The following is a 25,163-nucleotide window of genomic DNA, read 5'->3' on the forward strand; positions in this document are numbered from 1 at the left end:
TTCAGACCAGCTTGTTTATCGACAAAATATTCTTGTTCCTCATTAACTTATCTAGATGTCTGATCTGGAATCTCGGGTTCATGTGACTGATGGATCATATTGTTCACATTGATCTCATCCTCACTATCATCTTCCAAATCAATAGCTTTCATCTTATTACTCAGATCTCCAAGATTATTTTGATAATAAATAATTTCGGTTTCATCAAATACAACATGAATTGTGAAACGTCCGCTAATTTAATTTTTTTTAATGACAAAATCATAAACTCAAAAATTACTAAATAAAATAACTTAACATACCCAGAAATCATAATAATGTATCATTTGAATCTCAAGTACATAAAATAAATCTCTAAATCATTAACTAACCAAAAGTCCTACTTTAACCTTTAAAAGATCAACTAACAATAAAATAAAGCTTAAAAATCCTTAATAAAATCATTAACATAAACCTTTTAAATCTTTTATCTAACAAGCTAGTGGGGAAAATAAATGTCCATCGGGAGTGTACTGTCATACTCGATCCACTCAAGCGCAGCGCTCCTCATATAATCAAATCATGCGTCATTCAAACCTAGTGAGTCTAATAACTCAGCACGTTCTAAACATGACTAACAAGTGATACATATACAAGCACATGCAATAAAATCATACTTTTATTTAAAATAAATTTTTGAACGTAAATAAACCATTTAAAATAATTTTCGGCATATATAAATAATATACCGTAAAATCGTAAATCTTTCAATCCTTAATCATGTTGGGTGAAGTTTGATCCTTGAAAGTGACTAGCTTGTATCCTCTGGTCGACTCATCAGTTTTCAGCTCCACATGGCCCATGGGGACAGGCACTAGGCTCCGTCGTGGAATTACAATCTTCGGACTCCCTCTAGGGCCTTTTCCCTCACAACATCCCAACAAAATTGTAAGTTCACCTCTCCTTCTTAAAACGGATCCCCCACAAATTGTAAGTTCACTATTCCTTCTTAAAACGGATCTACCACATATCCTCTTTATCACAGTCAATTTACATCTCTCAAAATATTTTTCATTTTTCTTTTAAAAACATAAAATATCGTATATTTTCCATATTTTAAAAATAGCATTTTTTTTAACAATAAAAATCGTAAAATAACATGACTTTTCAAAAATAGCATTTTACAGTAAAAATTGCACAAATTTACCATAAATCATAAAATCTCATATTTTCATTTTAAACATCATAAAATATCATTTAACATGTGTTATGATCCTTCGGGACGCTGTCAAGCTTTTACGTATTACCCAAGTGTAAAATGACTGTTTTGTCCCTAGACGTAAATTTCTCGATTTTTACTTTCTCTTACTTTTAGTGAAATGGGCTTATCCCAAATAATTATTTAAGCTTACATCTAATTTTTCATAATTTAATTCAGCTTAAATTCGAGGCTTTTCATTAAATTCATATTTAAATATTCGTGAGGCGTTTAATTCCCGCATTAATTCAAAACTTATTATTTTCTTCCCAAACTTTAAATATAGACTTTTAATTACCTAAGTTATCCTTTTGAGCCATGAACCACCCCCGTGGACCCATGGTTCTAATTTTATTCATTAATTTAGCATTTTTTACCCATGATTGAACCCACCGAGCCATCTCCCTATTTTGTCGAGCCACCTCAAGCCAGACCCTAGCCAACCCATCTAGGTACCCTCCTGACTGACCCTGAGCCTTAGAACCAGCCCTAGTTCACGCACAAACCGTGCACAGAAGGTACAAAGCTGTGCATGTACCTCTTCCTCACGCCTAGGACTCCTAGTGACTCTAGGACTCCCCTACTCGAGCCACCACCGATCCCACCTGACCCTCACCGACCCTGGACACTTCAATAGATATATGCCAAAAATTATGGCGAGGTCTTGGGCTGGGTTTAAATTTTTATGGTGCCGCGAGCCACCTGCATAAGGAACAGCAGTTGCGCGCCTCTTGTTGCTCCCTCACGCTGTGGTCGAGCCATCAGTGAACCACCCTGCACTAGCCCTTGACCCGGACCCTGACCATCCTTCCTAGACCCTAATGGACCAACCTTGAACCAGCCAGCCCCAGCTGCGAGCCCCCTTGGCTACTGCCGTCATACCCGAGCTTGGGGGAAGAGTTCCTCTTCACTTGGATTCTTCCCTAGCCTTAGGACTTGAGTCCTAGCCCTGCTATGACTCTTCCCCACCTTTAGTCATGTCCAGCCCAGCCTCTAGCCGAACCGCAGGCCCCCATGCACAAAGCCGAGCCTTGGTTTACCATGTGTAGTTAGAAAAACCCTAGGCTCCTCTCCTTGATTTCCCTTCGATTTCCAGCCCTTTTTTTATCTCTTTTTCGACTCTAATATGTCCCTTAAACACATGTTATTGGCAGCGTGTCCTTTGGATTCATAACTTTTTTCATATAAGCATTAAAATAGTCAAAATTTTGAAAATAATCGTTCCACCGTAAAAATCATCAAACACCTATATTTTTTATGCATAAACAATTAAAGCATGTGTATTATGTTTTGAATGTTGTGTAAAAGGGTTTAAGAAACGTGCATTTGCGTTTAAAACGCTCGAATATTCAATCGTTGGCGAGAGTGTGAAGATGGACGACGGGACGAAGAAGAACCCTAGCTTTTCTCCTTGAAGAATTTTGAAATTTGTGTGTTCTAGTGTGTGTAAAAATTGGCTGGTTATCATGCTTTGAAAGCCTAGGTAACAAATTTATAGATTTTACTTTGTATGATAACGAGCTTTTGTTTTGGGCCTCCAAGTATAGGAGCAATTGGGTCTACTCAATTTGGTTAAATTGGGCTCAATAATTCTTATTTAATTGAAACATAATTTTTTATAAAATTTATTTTTGATCTTTTAAAAACTCTTCGTTTGCTCAAAACCGGCTTCCCAGGAAAAATCGAGCTCGATTCGTAAAATAATTCGAACTCCAACATTTTTAAAAAATTAAATCATTCTTAATCATATTTAGAAACCTTGAAAATATTTAGTGAAAAATATTTATTCTACTCTTGGTCGTCCACAGTCTCCTTTCCCCTGCCTATTATCGAATATCCGGGTAAAATCACTCAATTTCATGAAATCAAGTCATATAATCATGCAATTATACATTTAATCATATAATATGCATCAAGTAGATATTTAAAGTCAATTAAATAAAACAATTAAGCAATTCAAATAATTTGCATGCATATGGTTTACGTAGATTTTTTTTTCGGACGTTACAAATTGTCTCTTCAACATCCAAAGTTTTCTTGTTAAAGAGACAATAAGCCTTACTTACTGCAGAACAACCAAGAAATATTCCTACATCATATTTGGCATCAAAAGCAGACAAATGATTTTATCATTATTCTGAATATAATATTTACATCCAAATATATGAAAATAATAAAGGTTAGACTTACTCATATTTCATATTTCATATGGATTTTTACCAACCTTCTTCTTAATCATCTTCCCATTCTGTGTATAACATGCAATATTGATTTCTTCTAACCAAAATCTTTGAGAAACACCATAATCGCCAAGCATTGTCTGAGTAGCTTCTTTCAAGATTTTGTTTCTTCGTTCAGCGACTCCATTGTGCTGAGGTTTCCTAGCTGTGGAATACTCATGCTGAGTTCCTTGTTCTAATAGATATGCATTCAACGTTTTGTTAGTAAATTCAGTACCATGATCAACATACATGATTCTTAACAAATTTTATACCAGGCAATTCATCAACTAGATTTAACTTAAGAATATTATTAATTGATCTGAAATTAAGAGGATTCGAGCGCTTATGTGATAACAATTGTTTATCATGATTAACTGCTAAAAAATAGGTCGGTGAGGCTACTATTCCAATCAATTTTATATGTATTATCACTTTTTATCCTTTTCAGCAAATTTTGATTATTATAATCCTTAATCAAGTAGTTATTATTAAGAATTCAACTGAATAAACATTGTCACAAAGATGAGTGATACTGATCAATTTATAGCAGAAATTCTCAATAAACAGTGCATCATTAATCACAATATTTTCATGAGTAATCTTACACTTACTCTCGGTCTTACCCTTCGTGTTATCATCGAAAGTGATCTTATATCCTTCACATTTGATCAGATCAGTTAACAGCTAAGCTTGACTAGTTATGTATCTCAAACAACCACTATCCAAGTACCATACTGAATTTTTCAACCTTCTTCCTTCTTTACCTACAAGTACAGATAAGTTTAACTGTAACCCAATACTATTGGATCCAAACAAGATTATCCTTTTGGAACCAACAGTTGGATAACTTTAACTGGTTGAGCAGACTCTTTGTCCTGAAAGGGTTGTACAAAAACATATATATATGATGTTTTGTGTATATTTGAATAGACCAGTTTGTCTTGTAATGAGAACTCTCAGGGCTTAACTATCATGTGCAAAACTCATGATAAGATCAACTGGTACCCAATCGTCTCAACATGCTTACTATTATGGTATCGGTGGGGCTTACTCTTCATAGATTTGTGTCTTGCCGAACTAAATCTAGTACCAAACCAGCTACACTTGGCATGGGAACTCTCGAGTGTATACTCTACACCAAATTTTATGCCCTAGTTCATTGGTTCAACAAGTTTCACAGCATGAAAGGTAGGATTCTGATGTTTATATAACACACTGGACTTATCAAAGTGAATATATTCTCTTGCGCATCTTCAGTTGCGACTGGGTACTTGTTTCAGAAGTTATTTTATTACTACTGAATTTGAGACATGTCCTATCTCCTGATAGCTTATGTAGCTCCTGCATTTTTTCAAGATTGACTAAAGACTCGTTCCAAAGTTTGATCAGCTCAACTAATTTCTTGTTCTCATAAATCAATTCTTGATACTCAAATTTTACTCACTCATTCTCAGTCTCAGCTTTTCAATTTCTTCCTTGAGATTTTTCACTTTGCCAAACTATTAACAATTAGGCTCAACATTTTTTTAGGAAGGCTTTCTCTTGTACTCATTTACATTATCTTGTAGTGTTGTGATAGAATCATCTCGTGTTAAATCAGTTGAACTAAAATACAATACCTCTTTACTGGTGGATTCTAGCTCGACATCTGCCATGAGGCATTGTACATCTTCTTCATCGCTGCTACTGCTGGAATACTCTGACTCAGACGAACCACAGTTATAATTTGCTCACTTTGTTTTACTGCCCTCGGCCACAAGTATTTTCTGATTTCTTTTTGAACAACTTCTTATCATTCTTAGTTTTCTTCTTCTTACCATGAGATTTTTCATCTTTGTCAGTTTGAAATCTCTTATCTTTCTTGGGTTTGGGACAGTCAGCTATGAAGTAACCAAGTGTCCCATAGTTGAAACATGCATTGTCCTCATTAATGCACTCTCTCTTGAGATGGTTCCTTTTACTAGAAACTTGGTCATTTCCTTGGTTCTTCCTCAAAAACTTGTCAAATGTCTTCACTAATAATGACATAGAATCATTTTCCAAACTGATCAAAGCACTGGCTGCTGCATTTATGGAACAATCAATATCGAAAGATAAGTTAGTCGAGAATTTTCCTTGGTTCTTCCTAAAAAACATGTCAAACGTCTTCGCGAATAATGACATAGCATCATTACTCAACTGCTCGACTAACTTATCTTTCGATATTAATTGTTCTATAGATGTAGTAGCCAGTGCCTTGGTCAGTTTGGAAGTGGATTCAACATTTGTTTTTGTTTTGAATTCAAACTCATAAGCTTTAAGATTTGCGAACATATCATGCAGTTCCAGCTTATTCAAGTCCTTAAAATCTTTTATGGTCATAGTCTTAACATCTCATTGTCTCAGGAGTTCCTTTATCACCTTCAAGGTCATCTCTTTGTTGGAATACTCTTTCCTCGAAGCAGTCAGTTTGATTATGATGTTTCTAAATCTCTCATAATAATCTGACATAGACTTACTGGACTTCATTTTGATGTTGTCAAACTTCTGTATTGCAATAGAAATTTGTTTCCCTTGTTAGTTCATTACCTTCATAGAATTGAATCAGATTTTCACAGATATCATTGGTAGTGGAATACATCTTCATCTTGTTGACAGTTTTCTTGTCCAACATCTTGTACAAAATGTTCTTAGCCACATTATTGAGGTTGTCTTTATTCTTATCTTTAGTTGTCCACTCCATTCGTGGTTTCTCGATCTTCTTTTTTGCATCCTCTGTAATGGAAACAACTGTATTTTCTTTCATGATCTTCATTTGTCTGTCTGTATGACGTACCACATATCATTTTCTTTTGAAGCTAAATGAGCATGCATCATTATCTTCCAATCATCAAAATCCTCGTTAGAGAACATTGGGATCATGATGAAGAGGACCATTTTATGTAGTGTCCAGAGACAATAAGTAACCTTCTCTGATGGCACTTGTCAGGATCGGAAAGATTTTTTAAAGGTGGGTAAAAAAAATCTCAACAAATTCATTAATTAATTCGGTTGGGTTATCAATACTGAATTATAATTCCTGTTGTTGGATATCAATGAACCAACAATTAGGTATTGAACGAAGAGAGGCTAGCTGAAATGGTATGAACACAATAAATATCAGAGCTAATGAATAGTTAGGCTATTAAATTTAAGGTAAAAATAAGTAAACGGAATAAAAATGCATAGAAAATTTTTATAGATTCCACTAGAAGAATTTGGTGATTACAAACAATTTGTAACAATCCACTTCAGCAGGGATTATCTCTGGCCTACTAAAACTCTTAGAAATCTCGCAACATAAACAAAATGATAAATAAATCTCTTTATGTCGATTACAAGTATTTCTCTAAGGAATATAATATCACGAATTGATCCTCTACGATCATATAAAAACTCTTTAGTGTGTATTGTATAATACCTTGAACACTTAAGATCTCTGGAACTTGATACTCAGAGTAATGTGTGTAATTCAGAATTATATGAGAGTTTGAAAGTCTATGCAACTGATCTATTGTAGGCTTCGATTCCAACGGTAGTCTTTTCGAATTTGATAGTCGTTTCCAAATAGAAGTTTTTGTGTCATGTCATAATCTTTTCTGACAAATAGTACGATTCGGTAATGTGCATGAACTCTAACATTATAACAGCCTGAAAATGTTGTAATGTAGATTTTTTTCGATTTGTGAGCTGAGCTCTGATCTTCAAATGAATGTTCTGGAAATCTTCAGATGAATGTTCTGGAAATCTTCAGAGAATGTCCGCTAACGTGCCTAACTGATTTAAAAAGATGGATTATCATTGATCATTGAATCAAATATCTTCCATCAGTTGTACTTTGAGATCAATTAGGCCTAGAAGATCAGTTAGCTTGGGAAATCAATACGCATGATTGTTCAATTTCCCTTATGAATTTAGTTTGGATGGCATATATAAATTTCTCTTTAACTCAGTAACCTTATTATTTTACTAAAATTTAATTGATCCAACAATTATTGACAAAGGAATTGTTAATTTGTGATGCCATGAAAAATATTCATGATATTCGTTTACAAGGGTATACTTGGTTTCGCCTTTAGTGTTGCATAAAAATGTGTGAAAATATATTTTTGAGTAGTGAAATTGGATTTCTGAATCAGTAAAGCAACATTTGGAGAAAAAAATGTTTTTTTGCAAATATCATGTTACATTATAATGGGCTAGATTATTTAGGTATTCGATAATATATAGTTATTTTGAAAGTTAAATAGAATACATTATATTCGAATTTTGAACTTGAACTAAATAAACTTATCAAAAATTTACCTTATGTTAAATTCGAAATATATCATTTAATTTAAAATATTTTAATTAACCTTTTACCGAGTAAATTCCTTGACATTATTAAAACATAAATAAAATTAAAAGACAATTTATATTCAATTTACTAATACTATATTATAATAATTATACATTAAGTGTTAGGTCTAGAAATTCAAACGACGTAATCTGACTGCATGCGAATCTAGAGTTTTATTAAAATGATTATATAATGATTTTTAAATGCATGTTTATGACATGAATATGTGTTTTATTTCATGAATTACTATATTGCATTTATTTGAGCTTGTAGCATTATTTCGCGCACAAACGAGGAACGGAGACCGTGGAAGATTAATGAAAAATGTTTTTATTAAATAATTATTTTTAATTATTTATTATATAGTGAATTTATTTGGAATTTTAGAAAATGAGCATTTTTAAGATATTTTTACCCTTTGAACCATACTTTTAAACCGGTAGGCGATTTTTAACAAAATGGAGGATATTTTTAGGGCTCAAGAAATATTTTTGGAAAGCATACTTAAACGAAATATTTTACGCGCATGTTATTGGGCCTAATGGGCCTGATTTATTAGAATTTTGGGCCAAAATGATTGCACTTTAATATTCCAAAACCTAGGCCTACTATTCTTTTTATTCTTCCCTCACTTTCATGCCAACCCTAGCCTTCTCCTCTCCTCCTCTCGGTATCCATCTCACACACATCCATCAGAAGGGTTTTGAGCTTGGTTTTCTCAATAATTTTCATAGGAAAAAGTCTCCCCGTCACTCTGGTTTTCGTCTATCACATCGTTGAGTTGCTTTTCTAGAGTATATACGCAAAGGCACGACCGATTCTCTTATTTTCTCGTCGATCACATCATATTACATGTTTCGAATGTGTTTGCATGATATATTGTGGATGTAGTGTTATGCATCGTTTTACTTGACTTCTACACGAAAATACACATTTTTCTTGTCATGCTTCTCGCGTTTCTTGACTTATATTGAAGGTGCTGCCAAGACTCGAGGTTTAGGAGTGATATGATAGTAGATATGTAGGAGTTTACGTGCTGCTTTTGAGATCGATGCAAGTTTAAAGGGGGAACCGATCAGATCTTCGAGTTTTGGGATATAGGTTGGCTCGATTGGGTGATGCGATGGGTACAGTAGTGCAAGGGTCGTTCCAGACCTTGGATCACACCCTGGTGGATCTAAGACGTGGTCCAGGATGGCTCGAGTATGGCTAATCATGGACTAGGGGCAGATCGGATGAGTTGTGGTTAGACGGGCTCGATTTTGTGGCGTTCGAGTGAAAGCTGCACAATAGCGTGCATGGGGTTAGGGTCCACGGCTAAGTCCCTCCAAGAAGGTCCAAAGGTGGTCTAAGAGAGATTGGTTCGAGTCTGGTCCGGGCTGGTTGGAAGTAATGTAGATTTTCTTCGAAAGTCGATTTTGGGATTTTTGCCCGCAGGGTTGATGCCGCGGCGCTGCCCATGTGGCACTGCAGCACTGGTACATGGAGCCTAGGAGCTTACCTAGCGCCACATCGATACACTACCAGCGCATAGACGCTAGTACTGTACATGTATTTTCAATATTTTTGTGGATATTTCTCGTTTTGGGGTCCCAGTAAGTTATACCTACATGCTTGTGGTTATAAATGGTTTATGTAAAGCCATACGGAGTTTGGTTAGGAGTCGTTGAACTATGGTTAAAATTTTGATCAAGTCTCGGGTTAAACGGGACTCCGGTCTAAACCCTGAATTGAAATATAGAGGTTAATGCAGGGGTTCGGGATACGTTTAAGGAAATGATTAGAAGTATGCTTAAGGAGTTTGATAATTTTGAGCGGGTCGGGTTAGCAGTCCTGGCAACGCCTTGATAACTGAAAATACATGTTTAAAATGTATATGTTAATTATGAATATGATTTTTTTATGAAAATACTGATTAATACGTTGCATGCTTGTTTTTAAGAAAATGTATGTATATCCATGAGTTTTACAAGTGATGAATACGATGACATGTAATTGAAGGAGGTGGGTTGGTTGTGACTAGTACGAACACAAACACGAACATGTAAGTCCAAGGCTCAGTGGATGGGTAAAACTGTCGCTATTGTCCCCGTCGCCTGGTACCGCGGTTATATGTAGATGGATCCATCGACTTAGAGCTAATACAAAAGTAACAACTAATGATCTGAATTCAGTAAGAAAAATGAACACGTATACGATGATACGATGGGACATGATTTAAATATGCTATGTTATGTTTAAATATACGCTTTTGAAGATCGTGAAACTTATTTTAATTATAGTAATTCTCAGTATTGCATGATATGTATATGTACTTCTTAATACGGTTCAGATGTGTTGAGTCTTTAGACTCACTAAGTGTAATTGGTGAAAGTGATCATGCGGATGTGGAGACTGGAAGCGCTGAAGACTGAGTAGGCGGAGCTAAAGGTGAACTTGATAATCTGAGGACCTTGCATTTCTTCCGCATAATATGATTATGAGTCATGGGTCTAAACATTATGTTGAAATGATTTTGTAACTTGTTTTACGTTGTTGAATTGTCCGACTTTTGGCATTACGCTCGAGTTTTCCTTTTAAAACTGAATACTAGGAGATTGATTACGTTTTAAGATTTTGTGTAACTACAATTATTTTTATTCAGTGATTGGATGAATTTTAAAATGTCTGATTAACTTATTTTAATGTGCATGAGTGTGTGTATATTCGGCCATAGCTTTTAAACAAACAATTCAGTGGAATTTTAAGTAGCAGACATTTCAGTTGGTATTAGAGCAAGGGTTCTTGTATAGGGATTGTGTCACCGCCAACTTCAGAAGCTCAATCGTCAAGCCTCGCGTCTGTAAGTTTACATGTTTTAAATGTTTTGGAAGTTTTATGCTCTCACCTTCATGTCTACATGATTTATGTTTTACAGTACATGTTTAGATGTGTATATGTTTTAAGGTTAAATGATTTAAAAGCTAGATTGGATCGTATGTTGGTTACGTTTAGATTTTATAATGTATTCATATAATTATGCCTCCCGGAAGAGCTCCTGATATAGACAGGCTGGATGGAAATCTTGGAGGTGATAGAGCTTTTCCACCACCACCACCAGGAGATCCTGCTACTCTTGTTTTGGAGTGGATTGCATGTTTGATGGAGCAGGCTAAGCAAGCTCCTAGACCGCAGGTAGACATATATGAGCAGTTCATGAGGCTCAACCCCAAGGAATTTAGTGGCACCACCGACCCATTTGTGGTAAAGGGTTGGATACGATCAATGGAGATGCACTTCCAATACTTGGACATGAGGGATGCTGACAGGGTCAGATGTGCCACCTATATGTTGCGGGACGATGCGTCTTTTTGGTGGGAAGGAGCCTCCCACGGGGTTATTCTAGTTATTCTCATGTGGGATCAGTTTAAAGACCTCTTCTACGGTAAGTACTTTCCTGCAGACGTCAGGGAGCGTCTGACCCAAGATTTCATGAGTCTCCGACAGGGGGACTCGTCTGTTTCGGAGTTCATCCAGATGTTTGACAGGGGCTGCCACTTTGTACCCATTATAGCTAGGGGTGTTGTGTAGAAGTTGAGGCACTTCATGGATGGCCTCAGACCGACTGTGGCGCCTGGTTTAGGAATTCATAATTATTCCCTTACTAGGTGCCACATTTACCTTCAATCTTTCTTTATTGAATTTCTAATTTTATTTTTAGCATTATTATTATTAGAAATTTATTGTAGATAAAATTTTAATTACGTTCTACGATTATCTACAAATATTTACGTTCTTATTTCAAATATGTACAATTATTTTACAGCGGAAGTCTAACATTCATATGTACAATTATGTTACAGCGGAAGTTTAACATTCATTTATAAACAGATCATCTCAACTTTCAAATGCTCTTATTTCAGCTTCAGTTATTTTCCTCTTGTTCCAATTCGGGGGTTCCTGTGTATGGAAATTACAATAGACGAAAAGAAACAGAGGGTTAAGTCTTTGAGGACTTAGTGAGTTTAAATCAATATATGGCTTTTAAATAACACTTCATCATAATTATACATGAAATAATAGGAATAAAAATTTAGATATTATGAATGATATGCAATGAAATAATAGATAAATGAAAATTCCATAAAATAACATTGGTGGCTCTAATTGAGCACTTTTTACGAGCCGGGTGAACCATTCTCCGGACCGAAATATTCGTTGCGCGTTGTTCAGATGAACCATATACCCGGGACTTTTGACTCGTTGTTCATTGACTCATTTTTCGGGCCGAAGCCACGTTGTCCAATGGATTTAATTTCCGGACCGAAATCCGTTGTCCATGACTCCATTCATTAATGATATATCAATCCATTCATAAATATGCAAGAAAATATAACATTAAATAAATGCTATTGAAATTTCCAGGCCAAATGCCAAAGGCTTTAATAGAAGAATGAATAGTAATTTCCTCACCTGATAACTTACAATTTAGGCTTGATTAATACTCCGAGTTCTTGGAGCAAGTCCTAAAAATATATTATGAATGATATTTATATGTTAGAGGTTTTTAAGTAACTAGCTGATTATTTCCAGATTATTTTTTGTTCAAAATTTAACCCGGTTGATTTTACTTAAGTTTCAAAAATTCATATTAATTAGAAGGTATATCCAAATATTACGAAAGTTGGCCAAAAAGTCGGAAATATCATCAGAAACGTTCGGCCGCCGGAAAATCGCCGTTCCGGCGGCGCGTGTGGTACACGCGCCGATGGTGCCGGCGCGTGAGTGGCCTTCTGGCGCCCACGCGCGGCCGGTTTTTTTCCAGCATGTGTAACTTTTTATGATCTTGAATTCTCTTATTGAAAGTTTTGTCAAATTCCTAACCGAACGATACCATATTTAAATATCGTCCTATGGTGAACTAGGGTACTCCGGCATTCTGAAAATGTTAGTTCCGGCAATATTTTGGGGTGACGGACGGTATGTACCTCATCTATGCAACAAGAGGTACGACTTTGTTATTCAATCTGACCTCTAATTTGGTGTGTAGCTATAAGAAAAATGAGCGAAAAATACCTAGCTTCAATACGGGATACCATTGCCGATTTGCGGAATATCTTTGTTGGATTTCCTTGTTTTCGGTCGATCCTCTTACGTCACCTCCAGCGCTATGTTGCTTTACGATATGAGGTGAGTAGTTGGTGATTTATTGGAATTTTCGGAAAAGGGTATAGATCTTTCTTCTATTTTTTTCTTCTTCTTTTTCTCCTTTCCTTTCTTCTTCCCTCTTCCTTTCTCTTTCTTCTCTCTCTCCGTTGGTTGATTTACTTTGGTTGAATTGAAGAAAGTGTCCAGTATTTATAGCCGAGAATCCAAAATTAATTTTATTATTTTTTTTAAATTATTTTTATTTATTTATTAAATAGAAAAAATCTCATGTTTATCCAAACTTAATATTATTATATTCGTGTATCTAATTATTGAACATAATTATCTTATATTGAACTTAATAATTATTGTAATTAATTACTTAACATATATGTTGAGTTTATTTATAATATTTTATTATATTTTGGGTATTTGATTTTGGAATGAGAACCTTATAGTGCTTGATGAATTTTTAAGTGTATTGTGATGTATTTTAATGTATTTCTAGATACTTTGGACAAATAAAATTTGTTCCGAAAAATAATGTGATAAAATTTTTAAAAGTGAAAATAATAAAAATTATACTAATAAAAATGCATTTATGCACCTTTGTTTACAGGGTGTCACACCGACCATTCGTCGGGATGTCATGCTAATGAGGCCGGCGAGTTATGAGCTTCTACTGCTTGTGCCTTTCAAGTAGAGCAGGCTTTGAGATATATCAATATAGACATACAGACTAAGAGGCATCAGGCCCAGCAGAGCTCACATCCCAGCAAGAGACAGTTCACATGGCCTCCAAGACATCAGGGGCAGCAGAGGCCCCAGGGACAGTTTAAGAATCCGGGGCAGCAAAGTCCCCCTTAGAATCCAGGTGCCCCGAGACAGGAGGAGAGGCAGCCTTGCCATCAGTGCAACCGTTTCCATTACGGTAAATACATGTGGGGATGTTTAAGTGCTTTATTTGAAATTAGGAGGGCCACAAAGCAGCAAAACGCCCAAGGAACAAGGACCCTAATACTGGCAGAGCCTATGTCATGCATGCCGAGGAGACGGAGGCAGAGCCAGACTCAACACTGATCACTAGTAACATTCTTGTTTAAAAACCTTTATATAGCTTTGATTGCATGGAATGTTAATTCGGTTGATGGAATCACTCTTGGGATTGAAAACTTATAAAATAGGTGGCATGTTCTAATTAGATAAATTTAACAATTTTGAGGGACTAAACTGCAAATAGCCGAACATTTAGGGTCGAAACTGAGATTTTTCGAAAGTTGTAGGGCCTGTTTGATGAGAAAAACGAAATTTTTAGGAACTCAAGTGCTAATTTCGAAATTTTGGTCGAGAAATTCGTGTAAATTCGAGAAATTCTAGAGATTTATTTGGAGAATTTTTGATAATTATGTGTTGTATTGTTAGCATCTCTGGAATTATTATGCTTGATCGGATTTGATGGTATATTTTTGTCGCATGAATGATATTTATTTCAGGTGTAGCCACATATGCACTGCTAGATTCAGGAGCTGCACAATCATTTATATTCAAAACTTTTGTCAAGAGACTAGCAATTGTACCAGAGGCCATGGATTTGGACTTCAAAGTTTCGATTCCTTCCGAAGATCAAATGTTTACTTCGAGGATAGTGAAGAATGTGGAGCTTCGATTACAGAAGAATTCTGTTAAGGTAGATCTGATAGTGCTACCAATGCCTGAATTTGACATCAATCTGGGCATGGACTGGCTTTCGTCGAATGGAGCTTCAATAGATTTCCGGCAGAGGTCAGTTTCTACGCAACCGCCCAGCAGGAAATCTTTTGTTTTCGAGGCGGAAAGGAACAAACAAATGCCTCACATCATTTCTTTTATTTGTGCGAGGAAACTTATGAAGCGAGGTTGTCAAGCATTCCTGGCGAGTGTCGTGTCATGTCTGAGCCAGTCAGTTTGAGACTAGAGGACGTCGAGATCACCAGAGATTTTCCTAGCGTCTTTCCTGAGGATGTTTCTGGCTTTCCACCAGACAGAGAGGTGGACTTTTCTATTGAGCTGATGTTAGGAACAGTGCAGATTTCCAAGGCACCCTATCATTTAGCACCTGCAGAGATGAAAGAGTTGAAGGATCAGATTCAGGATTTGCTGGACGAGGGTTTTATTTTCCCGAGTTTTTCTCCATTGGGGCGCAAGTACTGTTTGTGATGAAGAAATACGACAACATGCGACTCTGCATCGATTACAGAGAACTGAACAGAGTCACAGTCAAGAACAAATATGCTCTGCCCAGGATCGAAGACCTATTTGATCAGCTTCAGGGAGCATCAGTGTTTTCGAAGATAGATCTTCGATCAGGATATCGCCAGCTGAAGGTGAGAGAGTCTGATAGGCACAAGATGGCTTTCAGGACGCGTTATGGGAACTATGAGTTTATGGTGATGTCCTTCGGACTGACTAATGCGCCAGCGATCTTCATGGATCTAATGAGTCGCGTATTTCATCTATATTTGGATCAGTTTGCTATAGTCTTCATAGATGACATTCTTATCTATTCGAAGAGCAGAGAGGATCACAATCAACACTTGAGGACCGCGCTACAGACTTTAAAGGAAAGATAATTGTATGTCAAGTTCAGCAAGTGTGAGTTTTGGATGGACATAGTGGCATTCTTAGGCAACATTATTTCCATAGATGGGGTCGAGGTGGAACCCAGCAAGGTTGAGGGAGTCAGAGATTGGCCGGTGCCTAAGAGTGTGACTGAGATCCGCAGTTTCTTGGAATTAGCTGGGTAGTACAGGAAGTTTATTCAACTCTTTTCTTCTATTGCGGTACCCATGACCGCCTTGACGAAGTAGGATTCCAAATTCATTTGGAGATCAGAGTACAAGGAAAGTTTTGAAAAGCTGAAGCAAACATTGACTTCAGCGCCAGTTCTAGCTATGCCATCAGGACAAAGGGACTATGTACTATATACAGATGATTCGAAATAGGGTTGGGAGTAGTTCTGATGCAGCATGATAGAGTGATATGCTACCAAACAGTTGAAGGTTCATGAGAAGAATTCGCCGAGTCATAACTTCGAGCTAGCAGCAGTAGTATTCGCCCTGAAGATTTGGATACACTATCTGTATGGGAAGAAGTGCAAGATTCTCATAGATCACAAGAGTTTGAAGTAATTCTTCACACAGAAAGATCTGAATATGAGATAGAGGAGATGGTTAGAGCGGGTGAATGACTACGACTGCGACATTAGCTACCATTCGGGTAAGGCTAATGTAGTAGCCGACGCACTGAGTAGGAAGACTGTATGGATTGCTCAATTTTCAGCTCAGAGACCCTTGCAGGCAGAGATTCAGATATTTGAGTTGATGTTTATGCTAGGGGAGATGCTCCTAATCTTTCTACCCTGACTGTGCAGTCGACGCTGAGAGATGGGATTCGAGCAGGGCAGTAATCTGATGAGCAGTTACAGAAGTGGAGACAGAGGGATGATTCCAAGGTCTGAGATTGTATACTGTTGAGGAAGGCATAGTCCGATATCGTGACAGACTGTGGGTTCCTAGTGATGATTCACTGAGAGAAGACATTATGAAGGAAGCCCCTAGCACCCCTTATTCTATTCACCCGGGGAGTACGAAAATGTACAAGGATCTGCAAACCTTGTATTGGTGGTCGGGCATGAATCAAGATATTTTGCGCTTTGTGTCTGAGTGCTTGACATGTCAGCAGGATAAGACAGAGCATCAGAGACCTGCAGGAAAGCTGAGACCGCTCCCTATTTCCGAGTGGAAATGGGGAACATCACTATGGATTTTGTGACATGGCTACCGAGGATAGTTGGAGGATATAATTTCATTTGGGTGATAGTCGATCGGCTCATTAAATCAACACATTTTCTTCCGATCAAGAAGACTTTCACCATGACTCAGTACGCAAAGCTGTAAATCAGGGAGATAGTCAGATTGCATGGGATTCTAGTGTCCATTGTGTCAGATAGGGACCCAAGATTTACATCTGGGGTACCAAGTTGTTATTCAGTAAACTCAGACCGAAGGTCAGTCTGAGAGAGTGATTCAAATCTTGAAGGATCTACTCAGGGCTTGCATGATCGACTTCCAGGGCAGCTGGGAGCCGAAGTTACCTCTCATGGAGTTCTCATACAACAATAGTTATCAAGCATCTATCGGTATGGCTCCATACGAGGCGCTTTATGGGAGAAAGTGTAGGTCACCGATCTATTGGGATGAAGTAGGGGAAAGAGCAGAGTTGGGCCCTTATATCATCAGCCAGACTACAGAGCTAGTAGTCAAGATCCGGGATAGAATGAAGAGTGCTCAGAGCCGACATTCGAGATCCTCGAGAAGGTTGGGACACTAGCATACAGAGTTGCGTTGTCGCCGAATCTGTCGGGAGTTCATAATGTGTTCCACGTCTCGATGCTGTGAAAAGACATGTCGAATCCTTCGCATGTGCTAAACTATGAGCCTCTGCAGCTGACGCCGAACCTATCTTTCAAGGAAAGACCTAACCAAATTTTGGACAGACAGCAGAGGAGACTCCGGAACAAAGTGACTCAGATGGTCAAAGTTTAGTATCTAAATCATTCCGAGGAGCAGTCTACTTAGGAGACCGAGTCGGAGTTGAGGAGTCGCTACCCAGATCTTTTGGGTAAGTTTTAAATTTCGAAGAAGAAATTCAATTTAAGGGGGGAGGAATTATGAGATCTAGAAATTCAAACGACGTAACCTGACTACATGCGAATCTATGGTTTTATTAAAATGTTATTTAATAATTTTTAAATGCATGTTTATGACATGAATTTGTGTTTTATTTCATGAATTACTAGATTGAATTTGTTTGGGCTTCTAGCAGTATTTTGTGCTCGATTGAAGAATAGAGATCAGGGACGGTTAATGAAAAATGTTTTTATTAAATATTTATTTTTAATTATTTAATATATAGTGAATTTATTTGGAATTTCGAAAGTGAGCATTTTTAAGATATTTTTACCCGTTGAACCATACTATTAAATCAGTAGGCGATTTTTAACAAATAGAGACTTTTTGAGGGCTCGAGTAATATTTTTTGAAAGCATAATTATACGAAATATTTTACCTGCATGTTATTAGGCCTAATGAGCCTACTTTAGTAGAATTTTGGGCCAAAATGATTTCACTTTAATATTCCAAAACCTAGGCCCACTCTTCTTTTTATTATTCCATCACTTTCACGCCAACCCTAGCCTTCTCCTCTCCTCCTCTCGGCAGCCATCTCACACACATCCATCAGCAGGGTTTGAGCTCGATTTTCTCAAGAATTTTCATAGTAAAAGTCGCGCCATCCCTCCAGTGCCCATTTCTCACGTCGTTGAGTTGCTTTTCAAGCATATATATGCAAAGGAATGCACGATTTTCTTATTTTCGCATCGATCACATCATATTACATGTTTCGAAGTGTGCTTGCATTATATATTGGGGATATAGTGTTATGCATCGGTTTTACTTGAATTCCACATGAAAATACACATTTTTCTTGTCATACTTCTCACGTTTCTTGACTAATATTGAAGGGGCTTCCAGACTCGAGATTTAGGAGTGATCTGATAGTAGATATGTAAGAGCGTATGTGCTGCTCTTGAGATCGATGCAAGTTTAAAGGGAAAATTGATCGAATCTTCGAGTTTTGGGATATAGGTTGGTTCGATTGGGTGATGCGATGGGTACAACAGTGCAAGGGTAGTTCCAGACCTTGGATCAGACTCTGTGGATCTGAGACGTGTTCCAGGATGGCTCGCATATGGCTAATCATGGGCTAGGGGAAGATCGGATGAGTTGTGGTTAGACGGGCTCGATTTTGTGGCGTTCAGGTGAAAGTTTCTCAATAACATGCATGGGGCCAGGGTCCACGGCTAAGTCCGTCCAGGAGGGTCCAAAGATGGTCTAGGAGAGGTTGGTTCGGGTCTGGTCCAGGCTGGTTGGGAGTGGGGTAGATTTTAGTTTCGAAAGTCGATTTGGGATTTTTGTCCGCAGGGTTGGCGCCACGGTGCTGTCGCTTCGACGCTTGTGGCACCGCGACGCTGGTACTTGGCGCCTAGGCGCTTACCCAACGCAGCAGCGCGACGCTGCCAGCGTGTAGGCGCTAGTACGGTACTTGTATTTTTGAGAATTTTGTGGTTATTGCTCGTTTTGGGGATCCCAGTAAGTTATACATACATGTTTGTGGTTATAATTGTTTAACTTGAGTGATACGGAGTTTGGTTAGGAGTTATTGAACTATGATTAAAAATTTGATCAAGTCTCGGGTTAAACAGGACTCCGATCTAAACCTTGAAACGAAAGATAGAGGTTAATGCAGGGGTTCAAGATATGTTTAAAGAAATGATTAGAAGTATGTTTAGGCTGCGTTTGGTTGGCCGAATTAAGTAGGATAGATTATTTTATCACTCTTTATCATGTGTTTGGTATGATTTTTATTTAACCAGCTCAATCCTTCTTATAAATAATTAGGTTGTGTTACGTGTGATTAAATAATAACTCCTTCCGTAGGATTATTAATCCCTCCTCTATCCCTACTCTCTTTCCAATTTTACCCTTCTTCTTTCGCCGCTACTGAACCACCTCGGCTGTCGGACCGCCGCCGCCGCCCTCGTCGGACCGCCGCCGGACCACCGCCACCCTTGTCGGACCGTCGCCGGACCGCCACCGCACAGACTTCGCCTGACCTTCGTCGGACCGCCATCGCCGCCGCTGGACCGCCGACTCACCGCCGTCACCGGACCACCGCTGGACTGCCAGACCGCCGCCGCAGGAGTGGAAGAACAAAAAAAAGAGGAAGGACGATTTTGTCATTTCATCAAAAATTTCAAAATTATCCTACACTTGAAAATCTTATCAAACATACTACCATATATTACATTTCTACGACAATCATTTTCTTTATCATTTACATACTAATCATTAGTTTATTTTATCCTGCAACCAAACGCAGCCTTAAAGAGTTTGATAAGTTTGAGCGGGTTAGATTTGCAGTCCTGGCAGTACCCTGATAACTGAAAATGCTTGTTTAAAATATAAATGTTAATTATGTATATGAAATTTTTATGAAAGTGTTGATAATAAATTGCATGCTTGCTTTTAAGAAAATATATATATATTCATGAGTTTCACAAGTGATGAATACGATGAAATGTTTTTTAAGGAGGTGAGTTGGTTGTGACTAATACGAACACAAACACGAACATGTAAGGTCAAGGCTCAGTGGATGGATAAAACTGTCGCTGATATCCCCGCCGTCTGGTTATGGATTGGTGTTGTATTTGCTTTTGAAGATTTTGTAGTCTTTATTTCATGTGGTGGATTGTGGATCGCTCATCCACTGGCTTTGTAAACTGAATTATTATTAGTATAATAAAATGATAGTTTCCGATCAAAAAAAAAAAAGAATTTATGCTTTTGAAGATCATGAAACTTTTTTTAATTACAGTACTTCTCACTGTTGCATGATATGTATATGTACTTGTTATTACGGTTCAGATGTTTGAGTCTTTATACTTACTATGTGTGATTGATGCAGGTGACCATGAGGATGTGGAGACTGGAGGCGCTGAAAACTGAGTAGGCGGAGCTGGAGGTGTACTTGATAACCCGAGGACCTCGCATTTATTCCGCATAATACGATTATGAGTCATGGGTCTAAACATTATGTTGAAATGATTTTGAAACTTGTTTTATGTCGTTGAATTGTCCGATTTTTGGCATTACGCTCGAGTTTCCCTTTTAAAACTGAAGACTAGGAGATTGATTGTGTTTTAAAATTTTGTGTAACTGCAGTTATTTTTAGTCAGTGATTGGACGAATTTTAGAATGCCTGATTAACTTATTTAAATATTTATGAGTATGTATTTTTTGTCCTAGCTTTTAAATATATATATATATATATATATATATATATATATATATATATATATATATATATTAACAAAATTTTAAGTAGTAAATGTTTCATTAAGTCATACTGAAAATTAATAATTTTATTAAAGTATATTAATAAAAATAGTAAAGTAACTTCTTCTTTTTTCTGTGTATTTTTATCTTTTCGATTTTGGTCATCTATATTGTCAAATTTAAGTTTTAGTCTTTTACATATTTCTTTTCAATTTTAGTCATTTTTTCGACGTGACAATAATTTAACACCAATTTAACGCTGACGCAGCGATTACATATCTAATATCACATCAGCACTTCCCATGAAAAATGACTAAAGTTGACACAAATCATAAGATAAAAAATTAAAACCGCAATTTGATAACATAAAAGAATCAAAATCACAAAGAAACCAACACCAAAAAACAGTTTTTCCCTCAAAATTATAATTATATCTCCAATTTTTTCCCTCAAAATTATAATTATATCTCAATTTCTTTTAGTCCTTATACATCACGGAAATGAGTATGTTTCGGGCTTGAAAATTGAATCACAATAAAGCCAGCCAGCTCATGGCAAGTACATGGCAAGTAAAAGAACTCTTGTTTGCATCAATGGAACCACACGCCGAGAAAGGGCAGATGTCCAATTGCTCATATGTGCTGAAATTTCAAAAGTTACAATACACAAGAGCAAGTGAGCAACCAAAAGTTGAGTTTTTGTGAATCAAAACCACTCCTGATAACACTTAACAGATACACACGTGGAGGATTCGCGTGCTTTGAACTATACAACTAAAACACGATAACAATTGACTGAATTGAGTGATAAGCCAGGAGACTCAAAAAGACAAACTTACAAGTATTCGAAAACTCAGTCATTTACTATAAAATCAGAACTGCGATTTCAAATCCTTTTATATGGTAAGACGAGCAAGGAATCCAACAACAATGTTTAGGCCATATCAGTTACTAGTAGTTAGCCTCCTTGCAGATCAAGATTCAAGAATACAAAACTTCATATATGCATGCAAATCAAAAGCAAGATTAATCGCAACTCTTAGCCACCAATATCCCCACCCCCAACCAACAACGTTCCACACCTGGAAAAAACCCATATGATAAATCTAAAGATAATGTCAGGCCATAAGACCAAGATAAGGACCTAAATCCAAAAGGTTAAGACTTACAGATGGAAAAGTCACTCAAATTTATTTTTTATGACGGAGATTGAAATGACATAACAAATAAGCTTCTTGTCAATGGTAGGAAATGATAAAATGATCATTGCATCATCACTGGAAAAAGGCAGTAGATAAATGACACTGTATCACAAGTCATGAATTTGAAGCAAAAAGGGGAATCTAACACAAAAACAGTAGACACGGACGCTACAAATAAAAGCATCTTTGAAATGACATAATCGTCAAATGTCATATTCTTACATGTCTTCAGGTCTTAAGAATGCTAAGCTGACTCGACAAACAGTAGAGCTACGAAAGAAAAACAAACAAGAAAACCTTACTATTCATGTTTACTAGCCTCAGTGCCTTCTGCCATGCCTCCCACTCCTGCTCTTTCTCCGTCTGGTCTTCTCCTCAGAATCAGAGTCTGAATCTGAGTACGACTCAGAGGACTCAGACGAGGAGCTACGCTCTCTGTGCCTTCTCTTCCTCTGCTTCTTCTTTTTGCTCTTGCGCTTATTCCTCCTCTCCTCCTCAGAATCAGTAGATGAACTATAACTTGATTCACTCACTCCAGCAGAATCATCTGATGCAGTAACTGAGGATGTCTCACTATCAGATTCAAACACCGAAGCTTCACTATCATTATCAGACTCGGTTTTGGACTTATGCTTCCTCTTACACTTCTTTTCCTGTTTCTCGTTCTTCTCCACCTTTGGGATATCAGGGTTATCCAAATCATAAGAAATTGAAACCTTCATTCTAAGTTTTGGGTTCTTCAGTTGCTGTGTCCGAGAAGGCCTTGATATATAAACTCTCTCATTCTTGCATTCATACGTCCAGTGTCCCGATTGGAAGCATTTCTGGCACTGTGAAGCTGCCCCAATTGTGGATGTTGAGCTCTTGAAATCCTTCCTTTCACCCAGTCTCACTTGTTTCTCAGTACTCATCAAATACATTTGCCTCTTAGCTTCTTTCCTCTCCTGCCATCTGCTAGGTCCTTCTTCCTTCTGCCCATATGCATTCACATTCCGTACAGCTGCTGCAGCTGCACGCTCAGCCTGAGCTCGGCTGAGACCCTTAGCCGCGGACAAAGCTGCCACCTTGATTCTTTCTGCTGCATCCTGACCACCACCTTCGTCTTTGTTCTTTGACATGCCGAACTATCAAAATAGATTGAACTACAGAAATTAAGATTGCAAATATAATACAACACGACATTAGATTGCCTCGTTCAACCCTAAAACCACAATAATTTCACAAGGAACACAATTGGTAATAGTTATCCCTGAAAAATTAAGAAACAGCAAATTTAAACTAGTAAAAAACTACTTTTTCTTCTATACAGAGGCACCACAAGGAGTGAAGATGTTATCTTCCAGAAGATAGATCACAGGGAAAAGCAAATCGGATCAAAACCCGCCCCCAAAACGTACTCGAATCTCAATTTCTCAGTTCCAAACCTAATTATCTAGCATTAGCAGAAGAATTCAAATCCCCTAATAGAGGCTCAAAAGAAATAACGTAACGTCATAAAACGAGCACCTTTCCTCGAAAATGCGATCAGACAAAAGAAATTGAAGAGAAAACAAGAAGAAAAATTCTACAAAACCGTAAAAACAATCAGAAACTAACATATCTTAACAGGAAAACATATCATGAGTGAAGAAATCGAGTGTTCTAGGCCAATACCTTGCACCTTCTTCTTCTTAGTTTCTACTACTCCGCCTTTGAGTTTGGCCAAAATAATAATAATAACCAATATAAATAAGTGGCCACTCCTAGCGAGTAAAGAATCGGTTAGATAATGCGGGTCGGGTCGGGTCGGTTCTATTTTATTAAAGTTTACGAGACCGTTTGGTATAAGAAGCTACAATTAAAAAAGTGCTTTTTAAATTTTTAATTTGTTTGGGTGGGCTTCTAGTGCTTAAAAAAGCACTTATTTAAGTTGAAAATAGAGCTTTTTTTAAAAGCCCTATTTTAGAGCTTTTTTCACTAGCTTTTTTAATAACCTTAAAAAAACACTTTAATGATATGTATCCAAACACATTTATTAATTTAAAAAGTGCTTTTGATCTATTCATCCAAACACAATATTAACACAACTTTTACTTAAAAAATCACTTTTAAAAGCCAACTTAAAAAAGTACTTTTTTAATCAAAAAACTTTTGATACCAAACGGGCTCTACGACATGACAATAATCATCTAAAAAAAAGCATTAATTTTTTCTTTCAACTTTACCCTTATATATACTAATATTATACTTTTGTTTTTAATTTTTATTTTTTACATTTCAACACACGTTTTTATTTTTATTTTTTTTTATTTCAACAATTCAAATATTAATTTAGTCCCTCAATAATTTATCAAATTTCACTTTAGTTCATCGATAATGATAAAAAAGACTATATACACACGCATCGTATGTACAAAATAAATAAGACCATTAAAAATTTTTCAACATGTACTCCAACTAACCCGAAACTCAGAACTCAAACTTTACTAACCCAACTAAATCTGATTTTTATTTTTTGTTTTTTTGAAAAAATTAAATAAAATTCAAAAAAATAAATAATATTTTAATTCAAACATATAATAACAAAATACCTTTTATATATGATTTAAATTATAAAATCTAATAGTAAAAAATTAAATTATATATACTAAATCAAATAAATAATTGTTAAAAAAATAAATATATACAAAATAAATATTAAATTATGGAAATTTTTAATTTAAATATACAATAATTGTTTTTGTTCAAAATATAATATATAAAATTATAGGAAATATTTATTAGTTATATAATCTTAAAAAAGTTAAAATTTTCAAGTCAACCCACTCTCATCAGATTATTTTCTCGGGTCAAATATTAGGTCCAACCCGACCTGACCCGAGCTCGAAAAATCCAAACCCAAACATGATTTTTTTTTCGGGTCGAACCGTATCAAGTTGGTAAATTGTGTCGATTTTAACACCCTAGTAATGATTTTAAATAATAAATTTTATATCAAATATTATTATATTCGTGTATATTGTTTTGTTAGGATAGGGAAAGAATTTAGGGGGTGAATAAACTCTTTAAAAATATTTGCTTTTAAAATTTGTTTTCAATCATCTTT

The 25,163-nt window shown here is 36.5% G+C and overlaps 2 protein-coding genes across 10 annotated transcripts; one reads left to right on the forward strand and one right to left on the reverse strand.

The window, feature by feature from the left end:
- The first annotated feature begins 10,834 nt into the window (after positions 1-10,834).
- On the forward strand, positions 10,835-15,139 carry LOC140815431 (uncharacterized). Its single transcript, XM_073174544.1, has 7 exons — positions 10,835-11,382; positions 12,458-12,576; positions 12,846-12,985; positions 13,563-13,631; positions 13,918-14,029; positions 14,437-14,630; positions 14,822-15,139. Exons 1-7 carry the CDS (start codon positions 10,835-10,837, stop codon positions 15,137-15,139), a joined length of 1,500 nt encoding a protein of 499 aa, XP_073030645.1.
- Positions 15,140-21,320: 6,181 nt separating this feature from the next.
- On the reverse strand, positions 21,321-23,791 carry LOC140814689 (uncharacterized). Of its 9 annotated transcripts, XM_073173742.1 has the most exons (3): positions 23,675-23,724; positions 23,372-23,502; positions 22,119-23,220 (listed from the first exon to the last, which is right to left on the reverse strand). In XM_073173742.1, exon 3 carries the CDS (start codon positions 23,194-23,196, stop codon positions 22,399-22,401), a length of 798 nt encoding a protein of 265 aa, XP_073029843.1. In that variant the 5' UTR covers positions 23,197-23,220; positions 23,372-23,502; positions 23,675-23,724; the 3' UTR covers positions 22,119-22,398. The 9 variants fall into 9 exon arrangements, with proteins under 9 accessions (XP_073029842.1, XP_073029843.1, XP_073029844.1 ...); XM_073173741.1 differs by lacking the exons at positions 23,372-23,502; positions 23,675-23,724 and adding an exon at positions 21,321-21,518 and having other exon boundaries at positions 22,376-23,365; XM_073173743.1 differs by lacking the exons at positions 23,372-23,502; positions 23,675-23,724 and adding an exon at positions 23,732-23,791.
- Positions 23,792-25,163: the final 1,372 nt, after the last annotated feature.

This window comes from Primulina eburnea, chromosome 15 (genome assembly GCF_022965805.1).
Source record: "Primulina eburnea isolate SZY01 chromosome 15, ASM2296580v1, whole genome shotgun sequence".
In the NCBI taxonomy this organism is placed as follows: domain Eukaryota; kingdom Viridiplantae; phylum Streptophyta; class Magnoliopsida; order Lamiales; family Gesneriaceae; genus Primulina; species Primulina eburnea.